Source organism: Gadus chalcogrammus, chromosome 4 (genome assembly GCF_026213295.1).
Source record: "Gadus chalcogrammus isolate NIFS_2021 chromosome 4, NIFS_Gcha_1.0, whole genome shotgun sequence".
Classification (NCBI taxonomy): domain Eukaryota; kingdom Metazoa; phylum Chordata; class Actinopteri; order Gadiformes; family Gadidae; genus Gadus; species Gadus chalcogrammus.
In genome coordinates this window covers 30,771,416-30,795,284 of record NC_079415.1, presented here as the reverse complement: position 1 = coordinate 30,795,284, position 23,869 = coordinate 30,771,416, and the positions used below count along the sequence as shown (strand labels likewise).

Sequence of the window (23,869 nt, the reverse complement as noted above, 5' to 3'; positions counted from 1 at the left end):
ACAGTGTTAGCAGGTAGGCTTATTCCTTCTGCCTACCCTGCACAGCGGAATAATAATTCTAAGGGATGAACAGACGTTCAGACGTTTATCTCTTCAGTCATCAATCTCGTGACAATGTTTATTGAAGAACTGGTCACAACATGCTGCTCTCCGTGAGAGTCAGGTAGAGATAGAGAGGAGGGTAACAGCCCCCTTATAAGGTAGTGGTGTCATCAGTCACACGAGGCTCCAGGACATATTCGGCGCAACAGCGCCTCCTCCTGAACAAATACAGTTACATGCATTCATACACTTATCCACTCTCAACACACACACACACACACACACACACACACACACACACACACACACACACACACACACACACACACACACACACACACACAACCACACACACACACACACACACACACACACACACACACACACACACACACACACACAGATCACTGAGCCAACTGTAAAGGCTGCCTTAATATAGTCAGAATACAGATATATATTAATACCATGTAATAATAGCCTGGGTATGCTATCAGTACATTACTGCATGTCGCCGAGGCGAGGAACAACACCGTTTAGTGATGTCCTTGGATATGCTTATTCCATGTCCTGACATGGAGCTCAGCTCACACAAAAAAACAGTTTTGTACAACATCTGAAGTTATTTGATTGGACAAGAGGCAATCCATGAGTACTACAATATAAAGTGTTCTTCAAACAAGTTAATCAGGTGAAAGGTTTTAGAAGTGGAGGAAGAAGGGCTGCTGGCTGCGACCGACCGGTAGACCTAAAGAACCGGTTTGACTCACAGAGACAATGGACAAATCTTATGCAACACACACACACACACACACACACACACACACACACACACACACACACACACACACACACACACACACACACACACACAGATCACTGAGCCATCTGTAAAGTCTGCCTTATAGAATATGTGTGATATATAGGCCGATATATAATATAATAATACTGTGTAATAATACTATAATATAATAATAGCATGTCATAATACTATAATAATACCATGTGATGATACTATAATATAATAATACCATGTGATAATACTATAATAATACCATGGAATAATACTATAATATAATAATGCCATGTTATAATAATATAATGTAATAATACCATGTGATGATACTATAATAATACTATGTGATAATGGTATAATATAATAATACCATGTGATAATACTATAATAATACCATGTAATAATACTATACTATAATAATACCATGTGATAATACTATAATATAATAATACCATGTGATAATACTATAATATAATAATACCATGTGATAATACTATAATAATACCATGTGATAATACTATAATATAATAATACCATGTAATAATACTATAATATAATAATACCATGTGATAATACTATAATATAATAATACCATGTAATAATACTATAATATAATAATACCATGTGATAATACTATAATATAATAATACCATGTAATAATACTATAATATAATAATACCATGTGATAATACTATAATATAATAATACCATGTGATAATACTATAATATAATAATACCATGTGATGATACTATAATATAATAATACCATGTAATAATACTATAATATAATAATACCATGTGATAATACTATCTCTCTAGGTCGTCCTCAGACGAGCCCTCCATCGTTCCTTCCAGTCATCCCGATTCTCCATACATCTGGCCAGTTCATTGGTACTTTTGCTCCCGCATCCTTCTTGAGTACATCCACGTATGTGAGTCTAGGACGTCCTCGAGACCGATGCCCATGGGGTTGCAAGATGGAGCTGCCAGCCAGCACATTGGTACTGTGGTGGTTCCCACAGTACCAATGTGCTGGCAGCTCTTGGAGAGCTGGGACTGGAGACTGGGTCCAGGTCAGGGGTCAGGACCCCTCAGAGACCTGAGACTGAAGACTGGGTCCAGGTCAGGGGGCAGGACCCCTCAGAGACCTGGGACTGGAGACTGGGTCCAGGTCAGGGGTCAGGACCCCTCAGAGACCTGGGATTGAAGACTGGGTCCAGGTCAGGGGGCAGGACCCCTTAGAGAGCTGGGACTGAAGACTGGGTCCAGGTCAGGGGGCAGGACCCCTTAGAGAGCTGGGACTGAAGACTGGGTCCAGGTCAGGACCCCTCAGAGACCTGGGACTGAAGACTGGGTCCAGGTCAGGACCCCTCAGAGAGCTGGGACTGAAGACTGGGTCCAGGTCAGGGGTCAGGACCCCTCAGAGAGCTGCTTGGACCCAAGGGGCTGGAGAGACATTCCAGGTGTGTTGATAGGACAACCAACAGAAAGCTCTGGAGAAACATCTGCTCAGCTTGAAAGAGTTAAACTGAAGAAAGGGGAAGAACCATCGGCTGAACACACGAGAACCTTCAGTTGGATCCACTGAGTTGTTTATTACAATTATGCTTCATTAACAAATACAACAGAAGAATAGTCCCTTACATGTACACAATAAATACAAGGACTAAAATCGTAGAAGAAGCAGGCATTACAAATCATCAACAGGTGTGCACGTATCTTTAATAACTGAACATGTTCTGCCGCCGTTTGCTTCCCAAGAGAACAAAAGGAATAAATATTCAGTATAAAGTAATTTACAGAATGCAACATTATCCCATAGACCTCTTGGTTATATGAATAAAATATAAAATCTGCTTTAAAGCAGGTCGTAAATCAGGATTATGACCAAAATGATGATATCAGAGCCCTTAAACCAAAACTGGTGATGTCTGAAAAGTGAAAATAATCAAACATTCACCATCGATAGGTAATTTATATACATTTCAAATAATAAATGTGCTTATCTAACTATGGAAGATCTTAAAGTTTTGTGGTTTATCATGCTATACTAAAAGAGAGAGGGAGGGAAAGAAAAAGAGAGAGAGGGAGACACAGAGACATGTGACATGTTTATACGTGTGTGTGTGTGTGTGTGTGTGTTTATACGTGTGTGTGTGTGTTTATATGTGTGTGTGTGTGTGTGTGTGTGTGTGTGTGTGTGTGTTTATACGTGTGTGGGTATTTATACACGTGTGTGTTTATTCCGTATTCATGTGTATTCACCGGAGAGCGAGAGCGAGACAATAACTGACAGAGACAATGAGCCACCAGGGCCGTAACCCCCCTCACCCTCAGCCCCACCGGCCGCCCATCAGCCTAACCCCTGAACCTCCCCCCCCCCCCCCATGCTCCCCCTCACGCACCCTTCATGTGCGTGTGTTTGCGTGTGTGTGTGTGTCTATAACCGACACAGAGACACTGAGCACCCCCCCCATACCCCAAACCCAGGGAGGAGGTCCTCCTGGGTGAAGGAGGAGCAGAAGGTGTGGAGGTGTGTCAGTGTGTCTGAGGACCCTCCTCCACCTGGGGACACTGTGTAGAAGGACAGAGAGCCAGCAGGCCGGTCCAGATACACTCCTACTCTGGTGGAGCCAGCGGGGGGGAGAGGGAGGGCTGTCTTTATACCGTTGTACCGGGCAGAGTAACGACCATCAGAACAATGAAGACTCCAGGACTTGTTCCATCCAAGCCTGCTGTCACCACCCCCTCCTCTCCTTGTGATTCCTCTGTATGTCACTCCTATATCAACCAATCCTTCCCTCTCTACCTCCCAGTAACAGCGGCCAGTCAGAGCCTCTCTACCCAACACCTGGAGCTGGGAGTCAAATCTGTCTGGGTGATTCGGATACGACTGGTCCTCTTCAACCCACGTCACCTTCCTGTTGTCCTCAGACAGAGAGAGGTGTCTGTGGGCCGTGTTGGGGTCCAGGGTGAGGTCACAGGCATCTGAGGGAGAACCAGACATGATGAGCTGCCCCGGGGGGGGGGGGGGGGGGTCATGTGATGTTATCGTTACACAATTGTTACATTAAGTTTCATTATAGCCCGGGACCGGGATCGGGACCAGGACATGATGAGTTGCTGAACCATTCCTCATCATCATCATCATCAGCTTTAGAAATATATTTGTGAACATTGGCGAGTGGCTTTCCCATGCAAACATTGAAGCCTAGAAAAATGTATAAACTAAATCCACTACCGTAATATTTACACGACATACACATATTACACATCAAAACGTTCAGCATGATGAGGTCATTGCTCTTTTGAATATTTAAGCCATAGTCAACATACTTTTCAAGATATTAGACTTTGAAAGGTTCCGATACACATCCATTGTAATCCACCTGTGTAAACAACAGACTGAACCAGCTGAGCTCACATACAGGCTGGAAACTAACTGTTGATACCATAGAACTGGTTCATACATACTATACATAGACATGTACACATACGTACACACACCTATAACAAACATACTAGACATACATAAACACAGGGAAACATAGCTACACAAACGTATACACAAGTCCACATGTGAATGACGGACGTCACCTCCTGCTGTGTGGATGGACTTTCCATCTCAATAGTGAGTGTGTTTTGTGATGAATCAAACAGACACTTACACTTCTTTAGAGCTGGTTCCAGCCTCCACACTCCACCGTGCTCCACACTGGGGGGGAAACAAAGTGAGAGCAGCATGTTGAAACATTCACCTTCATCATCTGCTGTCTCATCACGTTCTACACAACATGAGTGACAGCTGCCTCTTCAAACCACTTCATCTATCAGCAGCTTGAATCATGTAGGAGACTTTGTCCCTGAGCGGTGAGCTGTCCTCTCCATACCTGAGAGTGTCCAGTCTCCAGCGTGGATCCTCCAGTCCAGCAGAGAGCAGCGCAGCTCCAGAGTCTCCTGGGTGATTGTAGCTCAGGTCCAGCGCTCTCAGATGGGAGGGGTTGGAGCTCAGAGCTGAGGCCAGAGAAGCACAGCCTTCCTGTGTGACCAGGCAGCCAGACAAGCTACACACACACACACACACACACACACACACACACACACACACACACACACACACACACACACACACACACACACACACACACACACACACACACACACACACACACACACACACACACCATTTATTGTATCTGGTTGAGAGCAGTTTGTAATAAAGTAACCACATTTGGTGGGGAGACGACATCACAGACAGCAGAAGTTCCTTCACTTGGATGTGAAACAGGATCTAAAACAAATGCTCCTTTCTCAATAGCTACAACTCAATGAGATATTGTTCAGTTAGAGTTAGGAGAAGTCCGCTGTATTTGGTACGCTAAGAACGTTTCTTCACAGGTTCTAACATTGTGTAGAACCAGGGAGTGCTTTGTCAGCAGGGAAAAGAGCAACAGAAATGCATCAGGCAGGAGCAGCACTTACTGGAAGCTAGAATAACCAGTTTGAAGAAGAGGCTGACAACTGACCTGAGAGTTTCCAGTGTACAGTGTGGACTCCCCAGTCCAGCAGAGAGCAGCTTCACTCCTGAATCCTGCAGATCATTGGTACTCAGGTCCAGCTCTCTCAGACTAGAGGAGTTGGAGCTGAGAACTGAGGCCAGAGCTTCACAGCATCTCTCTGACAGATGACAGCCATTGAGCCTTCACACAAAATAAACACAACCTGTTAGGAACTGTAATTACATTATGGGAGAATTATAACCAGTTTTTTTAAATACATAATAAATAATATGAATAACCCGGATCTTAAAATATCAAGACAAAGATTTCACCCAGATGTTAAATTATCAAGCAAAAATTATCATTATACTTCACTTTAAAATACAGTTTTATTAATAGGTTGTTATTAAACTTTATTCAACAACTCTAAACCGCACTTTACTGTCTGACTACATGATAAACAGAATAATAATGTTATACAATACACACATTATACCATCATGAACAAACTAAGAATATAATGTCTAACTAAACTGTCACGCCAACAAAAATATAAATATGTTGAGTAATTCTTATGAAAACAATGTGTTTATGACCTAACCTTTCTGGATGTAAATCTGTTAAATGGGATCTGATATTGAACCTTTTGGTGTTATTCTGGGTGACCATTGGGTAAAACTGACCTGAGAGTGTCCAGTGTACAGTTGGGACTCTCAACTATCACCGTCCCGTACGCGGGAGACACTATCGTTATATTTTGTGTTCATGTTTGTTTTTATAATAAAAAATTTGCAAGCATATGGATCTATAACTATATCCACCTCAACAACAAGATGTAGCATTTCTATGATACCAAAGTCATTAATGTGGTCACCACAGGTACCGAGTTATCAGCTGAGTAAGATAACTGTTCTCTGATATGGATTGTGGTGTATCTGCACATTGATTACAACTGACCTGAGAGTTTCCAGTGTACAGTGTGGACTCCCCAGTCCAGCAGAGAGCAGCTTCACTCCTGAGTCCTGCAGATCATTGAAGCTCAGCTCCAGCTCTCTCAGTCTACAGGAGTCTGAGCTGAGAACTGTGGCCAGAGCTTCACAGCATCTCTCTGACAGATGACAGCCATTGAGCCTTCACACAAAATAAACACAACCTGGTAGGAACTGTAATTAAATTATGGGAGAATTATAACAATTTTTTTTAAATACATGAAATAACAAATAATATGAATAACCCGGATCTTAAAATTTCAAGACAAAGATTTCACACAGATGTTAAATTGTCAAGCAAAAATTATCCTTATACTTCACTTAAACATAGTTTTATTAATAGGTGGTTATTCAACTTTATTAAACAACTCTAAACCACACTTTACTGTCTGACTACATGATAATCAGAATAATAATTTTATACAATACACACATTATACCATCATTTACAAACTAAGAATATAATGTGTACCTAAACTGTCATGCCAACAAAAATATAAATATGTTGAATTATTCTTAAGAAAACAATGTATTTATGACCTAACCTTTCTGGATGTAAATTTGTTAAATGTGATCTGATATTGACCCTTTTGGTGTTATTCTGGGTGACCATTGGGTAAAACTGACCCGAGAGTGTCCAGTGTACAGTTCGGACTCTCAACTATCACCGTCCCGTACGCGGGAGACACTATCGTTATATTTTGTTTGTTTTTATAATTAAACTTTGCAAGCATATGGATCTATTCAATTCAATTCAATTTTATTTGTATAGCCCTTAATCACCATTACAGTCTCAAAGGGCTTAACAGGCAAAATATTAAGAACTATATCCACCTCAACAACAAGATGTAGCATTTCTATGATACCAAAGTCATTAATGTGGTCACCACAGGCACTGAGTTATCAGCTGAGTAATATAACTGTTCTCTGATATGGATTGTGGTGTATCTGCACATTGATTAAAACTGACCTGAGAGTTTCCAGTGTACAGTGTGGACTCCCCAGTCCAGCAGAGAGCAGCTTCACTCCCGAGTCCTGCAGATCATTGGTACTCAGGTCCAGCTCTCTCAGACTAGAGCTGGAGCTGAGAACTGAGGCCAGAGCTTCACAGCATCTCTCTGACAGACCACAGCCATTGAGCCTTCACACAAAATAAACATGTTAGGAACTGTAAAATAACCTAAACCTTTAAGTTATTCAATAATGAAGGAATTTAATTAGTTTAACAAAAAATACTAAATAATTAGGTGTATAAAAGTTCATTATATATTCAATGTGAAATGTTAAATAGTTCTTTAGTTGAGATTGAAAATGTTTTTAAAGGTGTGTATTAAACGATGTAATTCGCTTTGGATAAAAGCGTCTGCTAAATGCCCTAATTGTAAATTGTAAATGAAAACTACTTCTATGTTCTATTGTTCTGAATATTCTCTTATGTGTACTGTAGTACACGTTAATAGGACACCTACAGAGATGTTTTGTATATTATTCTATAACTAAACCTAACTTTATTCTGTTGTGAGTAGAATAGTAAAACATGTTGTTATGAACTTACAGGGATCTTTTGAATATTATTTTAACCTTATATTCCAGTTATATTTATATTGTGTAGTGTGTATTGTAATACATGTTATTAGTGAACCTACAGAGATGTTTTAGAGGCTTTGACCACTGGCAGCAGCCTCAGAAGACCCTCCTCTGAAGCAGAGTATTTCTTCATGTCAAACACGTCCAGCTCCTCTTCTGATGTCAGTAGGATGAAGGCCAGAGCTGACAGTTGAGCAGGAGAGAGAGATTTTCTGGAGAGTCTTCCTGATGTCAGGTACTGTTCGATCTCCTTCACTAGAGAACGGTCGTTCAGCTGATTCAGACAGTGGAACAGGTTGATGCTTCTCTCTGGAGAGAGATCTCCATCTATTTTCTCCTTGATGTAAGACACTGTTTCTGTATTGGTCAGTGAGCTAGTTCCTGTCTGTCCCAGCAGACCTCGTAGGACAATCTGATTGGTCTCCAGAGAGAGGCCCAGGAGGAAGCGGAGGAACAAGTCCAGGTGTCCGTTCTCACTCTGTAAGGCCTTGTCCACAGCACTCTGGTAGAGGAGGAGGAGTTTATCTTCCCCAGAGGTGGGTGGTTCTTCTGAGAGCAGATTGACACCATCGTTGATGAAGGACAGAAAGACATAAAGGGCAGCCAGAAACTCCTGGAGGCTCAGATGGACAAAGCAGAACACCCTGGCCTGGTACAGCCCAAACTCCTCTTTAAAGATCTGGGTGAACACTCCTGAGTACACTGAGGCTGCTTTGATGTCGATGCCACAGTCTGCCAGGTCTTCCTCATAGAATATCAGGTTGCCTTTCTCCAGCTGGTTAAAAGCCAGTTTTCCCAGAGAAACAATGATCTCCCTGCTCTCTGAACTCCAGTCTGGATCGGTTTCAGCCCTCCCATGGTACTTCCTGTCCCCCTGTATGGACTGAACCCTCAGGAAGTGGCTGTACATCTGACTCACGGTCTTGGGCATCTCTTCTCCTCTCTTGGATGTTTTTAAGATGTCCTCCAGAACAGTAGCAGTGATCCAACAGAAGACTGGGATGTGACACATGATGTGGAGGCTTCGTGATTTCTTGACGTGGGAGATGATTGTGTTGGCCAGTGCCTCGTCTCCGAATCTCTTCCTGAAGTACTCCTCCTTCTGAGGGTCGGTGAACCCCCTCACCTCTGTCACCCTGTCAAAACACTCAGCAGGGATCTGATTGGCTGCCGCAGGGCGTGTGGTTATCCAGATGCGAGCGGAGGGAAGCAGGTCGCCCCTGATGAGGTTTATCAGCAGGACGTCCACCGAGGTGGACTCTGTGACATCAGTCCAGATCTGTTTTTTCTGGAAGTCCAGAGGAAGTCGACACTCATCCAGACCATCTAAGATGAAGACAACTTGGTACCGGTGGAATCTGCAGATTTCTGCTTCTTTGGTCTCAATAAAGAAGTGATGAACAAGTCCCACCAAGCTAAACTCTTTATTTTTCAGTAAATTCAGCTCTCTGAAAGTGAGGAGAAATGTGAAGTTTATGTCACGGTTGGCTTTGCCCTCAGCCCAGTCCAGAGTGAACTTTTGTGTTAAGACGGTTTTACCAATGCCGGCCACTCCAGTTGTCATTATTGTCCTGATTGGTTTATCTGGTTTATCTTGTCCAGGTAAGGGTTTAAAGATGTCCACACATCTGATTGGTATTTCCTTCATGGCTCGTTTCCTGGAAGCTGTTTCAATCAGTCTGACTTCATGTTCCTGGTTGACCTCTCCACTGCCTCTCTCTGTGATGAAGATCTCGGTGTAGATCTCATTCAGAGGTCTTTGCTCTCGTTGTGTGATTCCCTCATCCAAACTCCACCACTTCTTCTTCAAACGAGACTTGAATTTAGTTTGGCACTCAACAGCAGCAGATTCTAAATGAGGAAGAAAAACAGAAGACATCAGTTAGTGGATGGTGACATCAGTGGAACCAGGTCAATATTTCCTGTTAAATTATCAACTTTATGATATTTATTGGCTTCATTACTTGTGGTCGGAGAAGCTGGTCGTGACAAGGACTGCACGGTACAGATTAGGGTTGAGCGATTGTCTACAAGCTTTCATCATCCGATTGCGCCCCCTAGAGATCGTTGATAGTCGATCTGATCGTCGTCAATATCCCCGTTTCATGTAATGCTGAATGCATCGACTCCTTTCTACTACTTTCAGTTGGTTTCATTGAAGCCGTCTGGTCAACCTGTAACTAATTCAATTTTCCACCGTTTACCTTGAGTCAAACCATTGAACAAATCTGTACACTTCAATCTTCAATAATATCAAAATGAAATTTTGATAGCTTTTATACTTTTTCAGAATCACAGTTTGAGTTTCTTAACGGCATAGTTTTCAGTTGCTCTTATTGATTTCCGTTGACGCCAGAGCGTGAGGACGTTCAGGCACACACACACACACACACACACACACACACACACACACACACACACACACACACGCAATAGCTCCGCCACATAGCCGCGTTTACACGGACACTTCTGATCGATTAGAAGTGGAAGAACAGCTCAATCGACATACATTTTTTTCATATATACACCTCAACTGGAATACAATTCTCTGATCGGAATAGAATTCCATGCGGAATAGAAGAGGTGGTGTAGTCCGCTATAATCGACATGTATACACTCATTCCGATTGGTTTGGGGTGGGTGCGGCTACTTTAGAACTTAGAGAGATGGCATCAGCAGCTGTAGTAGTTAGCAATTGGTCCGTCTGTACTATTGTGCACACCAAACTAGACCGCTGTCAAGGAAAGTGCATTTTTTGCCTGACTCACGTTTTTCTTATCACTCTGCAAGTCGTCCGGTAACTTATCAAGCGTGTCCGGTTGCTAAGTGACGTCAACATCTTTGGCGGACTATTACTCTGCCGGTCAACACTACGAATGGTAATTCTAAAAAGACAAACCGTGTGAAGCTATTGTTTCGTTTTGACAAGGAGCCGTGTAATAAGCAGGATAATGTATAATATAATGTATCCCTTACATATATCATATAAGTCCAGACCAACATAAAGGTTGTGCGTGAGAGACACACGGAAGTACGCCCACCACTTTTGTAAATGCCATACATACAGTACATTCAGATTGCATGATAGGAATAGATCTATTCCGATTAGAAATTGAATTGGATCAGAAGTGTCCATGTGACCACGGCTTAGACACACACGCAATGGCTCCGCCATTGTCTTAAGACACACACACACACAAAGTTTTTCAAAGTGACATGCAGCTGAGGTTGATTTCATTTTGCCGTGCGAGCAGACCGGTAGGTATCGAGCCCCTCCCCTCTCCTCTCCTCTCCTCCCCTCCTCCCCTCTCTCCTCTCCTCTCCTCCCCTCCTCCCCTCTCTCCTCTCCTCCTCTCTCCTCTCCTCTCCCTCCTCTCTCTCCTCCCCTCCCCTCTCCTCCCCTCCTCTCCCCTCTCCTCTCCTCTCCCCTCCTCTCTCCTCTCTCCTCCTCTCCTCTCCTCTCCTCTCCTCTCCTCTCCTCTCCTCTCCTCTCCTCTCCTCTCCTCTCCCCTCCTCTCCTCTCCTCTCCTCCCCAAACCATTTAACATGATACCCCCACAATAACCATTCATATCTGGACCAGGGTTCCCGTTGTCCGGTAATTACCGGTCTTTGACCGTAAAAAAATGAGGAGGACCGAAAATTCTAAATGTCTCCGGTCATAATGACCGATTGGAAATAAGGCCCCGTCCACACAGAGCCGAAACGGGCGAAAACGATCTGGTTTCGTTTTATGCGGAATATTCAAGGCGCTGGTTCTCCACAGAAAAAAGTGGAGCGCATCAACCCTGCGCGCATACAGCATGCGCGCTGTATACAAACATTCAGTCACGAGGAGATTCAACCTTGTAAATTGAGCAGAAATACTTTTGAATGTGTTCATTTGAATTGTGTTTAGATATGCTGCAGTGGTCATTTGTTTAGCCAATTCATGTAAAACAATGAGGGTTTTGATTGTAGCGTAGCCTGTGTGATCAAATAAATAAGTTGTTACATTTCGTGCACTCGCTCAAATTGATCACTATAGACTACCGTAGGTTTATGACCTAAACGGCGGCAAGCTAATGAAAGCTGGCGGCAAGCTTTGCGGAGTACCGGTATTTAACAACCATGGCGAATCAAAATATGATCACACACTTCTTCTTCTTCTTTATATAGCCTGCCTAGTGCCTATCAATTTATTTAAGTGCAATTAACACAGACAATATCCGTCCGTTTTTTCCCCAATTTGACCTGTAAAATGTAACCTTCCCGGTCACATGACCGGGAAGGGGGGGGTGAGGGGATCAGTGTTTTCTAGCGGAAACACTGATCTGGACTAAAGCATTTAACCTGATACCCCCACAATAACCCTTCATATCTGGATCAAACCATTTGACCTGATACCCCCACAATAACCCTTCATATCTGGACTAAACCATTTAACCTGATAACACCACATTAAGCCTACATACTGTATCTGGATCAAACCATTTAACCCCCAAGAGGAAAAATATCTCCACATTGAAGTTAAAAGTCAATTAGTCTGAAAATAACACACAAGAGTGTCATATTGTTTTTCTAAAATTACAATTTCTCTTGTTGTTAGGGCCAATTTATTCTTAGTTTTACTTTATTGAAAATGACCTCCCCCTGCTGGCACTTTTATGTTGGTTTGAGATGCCTCCTGGAACTCAATGTAGGTAGACAGGATGAGAGGCCTCCTGGAACTCAATGTAGGTAGACAGGATGAGAGGCCTCCTGGAACTCAATGTAGGTAGACAGGATGTGAGGCCCGTTAGGGGACCGCATAAGGAAAACACCAGCCACAGTCGGGAGAAATGTTTTGACCACAAATACAAACTAGAATACGAACACGAATAAGAATTGCCGATGTGAATTATGTACAAAGATACACGCTGGAATATAACCTTTTCGTTTGCATTTACACTGAAACCCGCGTACACCTTGGAAAATATATTTTTTGTTATAGTTAGAAGGACAAGAGATCCTATTTTCGTTGTAATTAGATTATGTTTGATTGAACTGGATCGTGTGTCTGAAATACCCCCTCGCCTGGGCTCGCGCGGCGTCTTGAAAGAAGGTAGGACAAGCTGCCGAAACACCTGTCTTCAAAGTAAGAGTCTCTTCTGCCCTTCAAAAATAATAGTCTCCTCTGTCTTCAAAGTAAGAGTCTCTTACCGCCCCCCAGTGTGTCGGCCAGTTCCTCCTGGTTCATCTCCAGCTCTGTTTGATGCTGCTGTACAGACTGAGCACTGGTAACCTTTGACCTCTCCTGGTGTCTGTGGAGAACACACACACACACACACACACACACACACACACACACACACACACACACACACACACACACACACACACACACACACACACACACACACACACACACACACACACACACACACATTTTTCCAGACTAAACATCAGTATCAGTAAGGTCTGATAACAACCAACTTGTCTCTTTTATCGTCTGTTTGAAACTCCTACCTCTCCTCTCTGGAGGGCCGTCCATCTTTAAAGTTATCAGGTATACCCATAGACCAGTCACTCTTCATGGAGACACAGCTGGGTCCAGGGGAGTCTGCTCTCTGCTGCTGAACTCTTCTAGAAAAACAAAAACCCGGATTTATGGACATTTGATAGAATCTGTATCTTTATTATATCTGATAAATCCTCACCTCTTTTCAATACACTGATTTCCGTCTTTAAAGTTATCAGGTATACCCATAGACCAGTCTCTCTTCATGGAGACACAGCTGGGTCCAGGGGAGTCTGCTCTCTGCTGCCTCCTTCTGAAAAACAAACACCATCTGGAGGTTAGGATTTGTGGATATCGTTTCATTTGATCATTACTTGGTCCTCTGTACTTGGTCCCCTACTTCTCATCATCTACATCCTCCCACTCGGTCAAATCCCCCGCCAACATGGCCTCCATTTTACAATTAGGGCATTTAGCAGACGCTTTTATCCAAAGTGACTTACATCGGTTGATACACACATTGACACACCGACGGCAGAGTCAACCATGCCAGGCGACAGCCAGCTCGTCAGGAGCAGTTAGGGTTAATAGTCTCGCTCAGGGACTCATCAACACTCAGCTAGGCGGAGCTGGGGATCGAACTAGCAACCTTTAGGTTACAAGACAACTGCTCTACCACCTGAGCTAAGCCGACCCATTTTCATGTCATGGCACCTTTAACACAAATAGGGTACAGATTAATAAAGTGCTTCATGAGACTCAGGTGGTCCTACCAACAAAAGTAGAACAATATAAACCCGGTGTGCAATGTGCATGATGTATACATAATGGTGAGCCAGGGTACCAGATCGACGGGTTTAACTTTCTTAGGAATACCTGAAGCCTCGCTTTGACTGTGAATATTTTTGTGCATTCATCAATAGAAGAATTGTTAAAAATGGTTTGTGATATAGAGTGGTCTGCCCAAGGGATGCAGGCTAGCTTTCCTTGGAGTTTGAATCCCCTCCAATCAGTCCAATGTCTCTGACGCTGCCCATGTTTGATTGACAGCAGTGTGTCCTATCCTTGATAAGGCTTGCTTGTGCTCTGTTTTGATGGTCGACATTAAACACATTATCAAGATCGTTCTCTGAAACAATATGCATCTGTTTGCATTAACGGCGGCAATTACGACGGGTGTGCGGGCTGAATTTAGGGTAGTTTGGGGGAATTCTCACTACTCCCATCTCAGCGTGGACACATTAGAGGCACGCATGGGCACACACTCTCTCACACATACACGCACGCACACACACGCACACAGACGCACACGCACGCACAATCTATTATAATTCCCCTGACTTGTAAACATCAGTATCAGTAGTCTGATAACAACCAACTCGTCTCTTTTATCGTCTGTTTGAAACTCCTACCTCTCCTCTCTGGAGGGGCGTCCATCTTTAAAGTTATCAGGTATACCCATAGACCAGTCACTCTTCATGGAGACACAGCTGGGTCCAGGGGAGTCTGCTCTCTGCTGCTGCTCTGGGCTTCAACACACACACAGCTTTTACTCAGACTAATGATGGAGTCATGATGTATCACTGCTGAGCTCTGGGATGGACAACAGTCACAGACAGAGAGATCCTCTTCTTACCTCTTAGCTTTCCTCCGGCGGCCATGTTCCCCAGACAGAGTGGTCTTAGAGGTAGGACCCCTCTCCTCTCTCTCCTCATCCATAGTAGACTGGAGACCTGGACACAAACACAACTCCTTGTTTCTACGTCCACTCAGTGTTTATTCTCTGCTTTCATATGAGCTGTGTATTTCCGGTCCCAGGGGGCTGTTGTCTCTGTCTCTTTGGACGAGAGGCAGCGTGGTCTTTCCTAGACGCAGATTCATCGGCCCTCTCATTCTCAAGGAGGGGAAAGATGTGGAGATGCTGCCCAGAAGTGTCCAATACACTCTTTAATAACTATTCATCATTCCACACACAAGGTCTCAAAGGGCTTCAAATGTGTCTGATAGGATCAAGTTCACCGTGCGGATATCATACCGACCGCTCCCTGTGCTGGTTAAACCACTCTGAAGGCAGGACCATATAAGGACTCCCTCATGTCAAGTCAAGTCAAGTCAAGTTTATTTATATAGCACATTTTAAAACAACAGTAGTTGACCAAAGTGCTGTACACGAATACAATATAAAAAACAAAACAGAGAACAAGAAGGCTTAATATTGCATATTAGCAACAACAATGAATAAGATAAAATAAAATCTTAATCTGTATTAAAAGCCAATGTAAAAAAGTGAGTCTTTAGTTGTGTTTTGAACCGTTCTATGGACTGGGCAGATCTCAGACTCAGGGGGAGACTGTTCCAAAGATTAGGAGCGGCCACAGCGAAGGCTCTGTCGCCTTTTGTTTTTTGTCTGCACCTGGGTACATCCAGCAGCATCTGCTGAGCTGACCGAATTTCTCTAGATGGAGCATGGATGCAGACCAGCTCTGACATATATTTAGGTGCCAGCCCATGTAGCGATTTAAAAGTAAACAGAATTTTGAATTGAATTCTAAAAACCACAGGAAGCCAGTGGAGAGAGGCCAGGACATCATGTGGTATGACATCACAACCAGATCTGTGATGCAGGCTCGCAGAGAACAAGATCCAGTACAAGATGACGCTTAAACACCCTCACTAACCAAGATAGCCGTCTTGCTGTCTAAATAATATAATCATAATACCCCAATGCAAATATAATAACTGCTCATTCTGCCCCAAGTACCTTTAAAGTCACCCAAGTACATAAGGAGACACAAGAAGGAAAAGTCATTATTATAATAATAATAATAATGCATTGAATTTATATAGCGCTTTTTCCTAGACACTCAAAGACGCTTTACATTGAAGGGGGGGACCTCACTCACCACCACCAGTGTGTAGCACCCACTAGGGGTGATGCACGGCAGCCAATCTGCGCCAGAACGCTCACCACACACCAGCTCGAGGTGGAGGGTGAGGGAATTAATGAGTCAGCCAATTATACAATTATACAGGGGGATGATTAGGGGGCCAGATTGAATGAGCCTGGTTGGGCTCATTCAATTAACGTCAACCTGACGCTTCACTCCAGGCTGGAAGGTTCCGGGTTCGATCCCCAATGCCCACAGTGTAACACGTAGCATTCTGTACAGCAGGAATCTTAAAAAATGTCAATCTACTGATAAGATTCAAAGTTATTCATATTTATGATCTATCACGGATCAGAGTGGACTACAGTACCTTAGTCGTCTTCCTGCTGTGATGAAGTGAGCCACACCAAACCGTCTGACTCATATCAAAGAAACTATGAACCAACCAGTTGGACCAGTTCCCCCTCCGAGTTCAAACTCCTCCCAGACTGACATGCTAAGGCGGCTGATCCAAGAATAATAACTTTATTAAAATATGAACGATGAACAGAGAGCTGTAATGCTTAGGGGCTCAGAGAAAAACCAAGAGACACTTGATGGTTCAACCATCATGTAGAGACACTGAGTCACTGAATCAGCTGCTTCTCGACAGCAGAACCAACAGAACATAGGTACCATGTGTCTGCTGAACTCCTCCATGTACAATCCTCCTCCATCCTTTAAAGACATCACCACCTTGTTCATATGAACACTAGATCTGCATCAGTGTGAACGTATGAATCAGTAGAATCTATACAATAGATGGATGATTTCTCTTTTCAGTACAAGATGCTCAGAGTACAGAGTACTCATTAAGGGTTAGCATGTTGTACTGGCGTGTGATTCTATAACAGATTAGGTATTTAGTTGACAATTTCCTTTTTTTTTTTAAACCAAAAACACATTGTTATGGTCCCATGAGTGTGATGTCAGCATCACACATGAATCCCTCCATGGCTCCTAGTCATGTAGTCATCGGCCTTAATGTGGGTGAGGGTGTTTTGATGCGTTTGAACTCCTTGTCATGTTGCTGTGACCTCATGTCTTCAGACAGAGCTGGAAGTCTGTCAAGTGTACGTTTTTTAATTAAAATTAGGAAACCAATATTGTTACTTGTCATTCATTGTTCAGAGGCAGTCACTTACAGAAATCTAATCAATGGATTATAATGTCATCAACATGGATCCTTTAAACATTTCTACCCGACTGCAGCTGTTAATGTTATATCATTAAAGGTTAAAAATGGTTTTGAGGAGAAAACAGAGAGTGAACAGTATAGTCTAGTGTCATAATTTACAATGGTTATGTTTCTATAATAGCAGGGTTATTTTCTTCCTTCACTTCTCTTCCGTGATTATGTGGTTGGGTTGGATTCTTGCTGCACCATTTACAGGCAGGTATTCAACAACACACACCTTTAGTCTCATCGAACCAGCACAGTTTACAACCATTGTAACCAGGGCTGTAGTGGTCAAATTAGAGGTGGGTAAACTATGAATTTTGTGATCAGACCGACCTCGACACAACGCGACACAACGCAACGCAAAGTGTTGCGACTCTGTAAGGCTAGCCTGGCTTTATATTCCATTATGTTATCAATTAAAGTCATATTAAATCAATCAATGACAGTCAATTAATGTGTTTGTAGTTTATTCAAGTTATTCAAATTTCAACAGTAAAGAAAAGTATGTGTAGATTAAGAACTATCTATCTTTGGCATGTGTGTGTATTAGTATGCATGCTTTTCACAGTAGTGCCCAGAGGGCCTCCTTGTCCTCCACGTCAGGTCCTGCCTTGCAGGGGCGTGTTCTGGGGTTCATGGCTCCCCTGTGCTTCACCAGCCAGGACTTCACATACGTGTTGGATTTGAACTTTGTGAGTGGTGGGCCTGTAAACATCAGTATCAGTAGAGTCTGTTAACAATCAGTCACAGAGAGAGATCCTCTTCTTACCTCTTAGCTTTGCTCCGGCGGCCATGTTCCCCAGACAGAGTGGTCTTAGAGGTAGGACCCCCGTCCTCTCTCTCCTCAGACCTGGACACAAACACAACTCATCCATCACTTAATTTGCCTTCTGAACTTTAGCTGTTTATTGAGAGAGATCATTGTGACTGCGTCACACTAAAGCATTATGGACGTCATAGACCGTCAATATCAACCCCACAACATAACCACACTGCCCTCACTACAGTACAGATGTGTACAGCAGATGAGAACTGAGAGATGAGAATTAAACACCTTGGAGAATGTCAAGTTATCTGGGTGATGTTTTCATTTGTGCTTGCCCAACTTGAAATGGCACTGTTAGACAGAGGACGCAGGACAGCTCAAATCCTTCTCCTTGATTTTATTGAACATGAATCGTTTAGAACATGAACAACAAACATTCCGTAGTGTGATTTTGATTCGGATTCGGATTAGGATTAGGATTGGGTTGAAAACCTATTGATAAAGACAAATTAAATCAAGTTAGTTCTCAAATAAATCAAAATGCCTAATCAAACATTTAAATCAAATCCAAATATCTGTTAGATATCATAAACAAATCCAAGTAAATCGGTTAGATTTCATAAACAAATATAATATCTAATTACAATATCACTACGATAGCTAATATCACTGTGTTGTAAAATAACAATGGTCTTGCAAAAAACATTCGGCTCATGTTTCCAAAAGACGAAATAACATAATACAGATAACGGATCGCTAGATAACACTTGTTTTTACTTTATATTTGTATTGTATTTAATTGTTTAATCGAATAGCAACAGACGACGCGATCGTCTGTTGCCGGGAAACGGGTGATCGCGTCAAATGACGTAGGACGCGAATGTTCAAGAACCTTCCTACGTCAGTTGACGCGATCGCCCGTTCTATTTCATGTAGGCTACGCCGTCTAGGCTTCGCCTTATGGGCTTGTCCCGTGAAAATTCAAACTATGCACCTATCAGCGTGGGCACCGCCCACATTTCCCACGGTATCGTGTATATAGCGCGGTGAATACCGTCGCTCATCCTCCCTTTTCTTTCAGCACTTGTGCTTATCAGCGAGAAATTGAGAACTACTATTAAGAAGAAGATGAAGACTTAAACACGGATCTCCCGAGCCGGTGGCAGCGGCTCGGGCGAGGCCGCGGACAAACGGCCCCTTTTCAGGGCCACCTGAGAGCGCTCCTGGAGCTAGGTCCTTTTCAGGACTCCTATGCGCCTCCTGTCCCGCCTCCCTGGCACCGGGTGACGGGCATTTGGCGTGCTCTGTGTGCCTCGGCACCGACCACGCCGAGGCTGCTATGGCGGCCCCCGTCTCTGTGTCGCATGCCGGGAGCTGCCTGAAGAGGGGATCCTCTCCAGGCATCTCTTCTTTTCCCCTGCGGTGGACCTGACGCGATGGCATCATCGACGCCGACGACGACGCCTCCATGGACGGCGACTCGGCGTCCGGTTTTTCCCGCTCTCGGGTTACAACCGCCACCGTCGCGGGGAGATCATGGGTGAGGCGGCGGCCATCAAAGGGTTTCCCATGCCGGCCCCGCCTCTCGCCCCCGTATCTGACGATATGCAGGGCGAGTGCTTTCGCACCCCATCTGCTTCCCGGCGGGTTACCCCTTGTTCCCGCCTGTGCAGCACTTGTTTACTGCTGCAGGTGGGGACCCTTCTACCCTGAAGGCTCCGGTAAGCGAGGGGGATCCCTCGCCTGGAGCCTCCACTGGCAGCGCTTCTCTGTCCGGGCGCCGGACGGCGCCCTAACGAAAAGCCGCTGCCCCCCGACCGCCTCCAGAAGCAGATTGTCGGCCTAACGTCCGTTAGGCCGACAATCCGCGGCGGCGGTCAACAACATCGCCCTGCTCTCCTCTGCCATGGTCTCCTTGTTTGCTGACAGGGAGGCCTACGGCCCGGAGGAAGCCGCGAGATGGCTGGCGGTTTCCCGTTTTTTCCTGCGCCATCCTCCAGCTATATCAGCCGATAGCCGTTTCGGCCGGCCGGCATATGGCGTGGGCTACCATGATTCAAAGGGTCATATGGCTCTCCCACACTGCGGTGCAGGAACGAGAGCGGGCCAGCCTCGTCCAGGGTCCACTAGCGCCTGATGGCCTATTTGGTCCCCGTTTCTCCGAGGTGCTCGCGCACCAGCAGTCAGTCCGTGAGAATCGTTCCCGGTTCGGGGCGATTCTCACGGGCTCCTCCCACCAGCAGGCTGGGAGGAGGCGGGGTCCAGGCCGGTTCCAGGGGGCCGCCTCCGACTCCAGCCCCGGTGCCGCAGCAGCCGGGTAGAGCAGCGCCACGGACCGGTAAGTTCCGGAAGCTTGCTCCTACTTTTTCTTTCCCTATTAAAAAAAAGAAAAAGTAAAGACCGTTCGGCCGAACAGCGGTAGGCTACATGGTACCTAAAGAGCGATATTCCTCAGGCCACCTGCGTCCTACGCTTGTGAATTTTCACGGGACAAGCCCATAAGGCGAAGCCTAGACGGCTACGCCTACAATCATAGAACTAGAGTTATAATAATATAACTATCGTTTATAGACCCTTTTACAGCCAACGTCATCAAATAGTTGCGTGCGCATGCTGGCAACAGAAGTGGTATTATTTCCCAGTCGTTCTGACTCACACACGAGGTAGCAACTGACTAGCAAGAGTTTAAAAGTGGATCAAAAAAAGTTTCCAGCATCAAAATGTTTGGTTGTTGCATATATGGTTGTTAGAATCGATATTCCACTGGCGGACTAAAGTTGTATAGGATTCCGACAGGATCACAACCATTTAAGAGCAACCGGCGGCGTCTGTGGCTACAGGCGATTAAACGTGTTGACTGGAATGAGCCGAGGACATAATACAAAATTCTGATTTCACCACATAAAACTCAGAATCTATGTCATGGTATTTGACGTTCTGTACATGACCACAGACAACGTATTCATAAGCATCATCCAGTGACTTATAGGCTCGTAATTTCTCTGGTGTACAAGCTCGGTTTCTCTATTAAATACGTAAGGGATAATGTATAGAACGCCGGTCATTATCGAGAAAATAAGCCCCGACAGGGCGAACAGGACACCGACGCGCAGCGGAGGTGTCCTGTTCGCCATGAAGGGGCTTACGCCCCGTGCCCACTACCTCCTTCAGTCAACGGAGGTGGGAAGGCGTTGCTGACTGATGGGGGAGTAGTCTTTGCAGAGGCATCCGTAAGCCAATCAAATCGCTTCGCCGGGTTCTTCCCGCTACTTCCTGCTTGTTGCGATGCAAGATGACCCGCTTTCCCGCTTTCCAGTATCGTCAGAGCCCGAGTCGCGTCACAGTGCTTAAATTTGCAGACGCGATCTGATTGGAGTGACTGAAAGTCAATGGGGATCACGCAACGGACGCATGTAGTGGGCACGGGGCGTTATAAAAATAATTCACCGCCGGAAGTTGTGAAGTGCCCACTGCCCATGCAAGTGAACGGAACGTTGAAAAGACCCATGTAATAAGTATACATATATCTGGCCACTGTATATTCGGCCACTTGCTGACGTCTTCAACCCACTCATTAATAGTACACGGATCTGGAAGTCGGACACCATTTGTCAAAGTCAACTTGTTGAAGTAAAATTCGCGATCTTGTGTTGATAATTCCCTCGCATAGCTTGCCAAGCTGTTGATCTCTGCCATACTTCTGTTGCCAGACTGCGCGCGCATGCGTTCTACGTCATCATTGTGTACAAACAGTAAAAGGGTCCACTTTGAGTCTGCTTCATGAATGAAAAGTGCTATATAAATGAAGTTGCCTCAAATAAAAATATATATATTGCAAGTAATCTTTCTACCTACATGGTGTGATTAGCCATATATTATGTGACTTTATTTAGTCTATTTCCCATTATGGTTAAAGGTTTGGGTACTTAGTCCACCATTGTTGATTTCTCACCTGAAGAGACAATCTCCAGAGCTATGGCTCGCCAGGCAATGTCTTTTTTTGGAGTTGTCTTTGTAATGACCGGAACTTTGGTCATAGCCTACAGTTCGGCATATTTCTCCACCTCGACGACCAGTCTCTCATCATCCATTCTCGTAATTGTTTACCACAAACGAAAGAGGGCGACATCCAGTGGTGAGGAGCAGATATAGAGGTGCCTACGGGACCCGGGATGTACAAACCAGCTTTTAAAAAGCGCTTTTTCAGGGGCGGCGACTCTAGGGAATAGAACATTGACGTGAAGCCTGGGGGCTGTCTTTTTTTTTTTTGTCTAGTTGGGGGCTGTCTTTTTGACGCGCCGCCGACACCGGCGCTGACTACCCACGCGGCAGCGCGCCGTGCCGCCCAACGGCTTCACGCCAATGTTCTATTCCCTAGCGTCGCCGCCCCTCAAAAAGCCTTTTTTTAAAGCTGTTTGGTAGCCTACATCCCGGCTTGATACAAGGTCCTGTACATATGGAGATTGTTGATGCACTAGATGAATAATTACACAATGCAAAAGGAATGAGCAATGAAAGTTAATAAAGTGACAAAACTGTAAACAAAGTGCCCGAATGTAGCCTACATAAGGTAACTATGAATTAATGTGACTATCATTGTAAGCACAAACAGAGAATCATGGGCATCAGGGCCATATATGTAGTCATAAAACAACTGGTATGACTTTATGGTAGCCTATACCGACTAAATTTGTTGATGTGCTTCTTTTCAAAACATATCACAACAGTGCTGTAGCGTGCCGCTTCCTATTGGTGCTAGGGGCGGCTTTTGACGACCGTGAAATGCGCACCGCTGCGCTTCGTTGCCGGTGTGTGCCAGCCTTCCGACAGCGCTAGTCTGGTCAGTGGGGGATTTCCTTTTTCTGAGGAAGGCCGAGCTCTCTGAGTGGCCAACGACGTGCGTCGCGACGTAGGTCGCATTGGTCGCGTCGTATAGGTCGCATTGGTCGCGACGTAGGTCGCTCGTCTGGCTGCTTTCAGTCGCTGTGGTCGCTGGCTGGCTTGGTCGCTCAAAATCTATGGGCGGTCGTTTATCAGTTAATTTGCATGTTATTAACATTTTTTTTTTGCGACAATTGAAGTACCAGAAAGCCATGCTCACTGGCGAAAGCTTCCTACCGCTCTTTATTGCAAATATTATTTTTATATTTTTATATTGAAGTAGGCCTACATTTTAAAATGATGAAATCGTTGGTCTATCAGTAGGCCTATCAATAAAATATATTAGTTGTAATTTGGGGCGGATTCAAATAATGTATTTTAGATAATATATATAGCCTATTTGTTTTGTTAAATGTCATTAAGCCTAATAAGGTATGTTATGTACAATTTCTTCGTGAAAGTGATATAGTTTAATATAAGTGCAACAATACGAAGTTAATGCCGCAGTGGTACAAGCGGTAGTGACACTATGATCAAGAAGGCGGTTGTTTGAATCTCTCCACGGTTAGGTAGGCCTATATATTTTTGCTCTTTTAGTCAATTATTTACGCAATCGGCCTCTTTCATTTTAACATTTTGTATAATTTAGTACGATGGTATGATAATGATACGACTTAATGACGGGCTGCAACGCCTGGCTGGTATCGGCTGGCTGGCTGCGAC

The 23,869-nt window shown here is 44.3% G+C and overlaps 1 protein-coding gene across 1 annotated transcript; it reads right to left on the bottom strand.

The window, feature by feature from the left end:
• Positions 1-3,253: 3,253 nt before the first annotated feature.
• Positions 3,254-22,334, bottom strand: LOC130380439 (NACHT, LRR and PYD domains-containing protein 3-like). Its single transcript, XM_056587635.1, has 14 exons — positions 22,310-22,334; positions 18,269-18,349; positions 15,026-15,122; positions 14,802-14,918; positions 13,589-13,702; positions 13,398-13,514; positions 13,092-13,192; positions 7,970-9,761; positions 7,294-7,464; positions 6,292-6,465; positions 5,362-5,535; positions 4,726-4,899; positions 4,504-4,550; positions 3,254-3,823 (listed from the first exon to the last, which is right to left on the bottom strand). The coding sequence occupies exons 1-14, from the start codon at positions 22,317-22,319 to the stop codon at positions 3,276-3,278; spliced, it is 3,717 nt and encodes a 1,238-aa protein (XP_056443610.1). The 5' UTR covers positions 22,320-22,334; the 3' UTR covers positions 3,254-3,275.
• Positions 22,335-23,869: the final 1,535 nt, after the last annotated feature.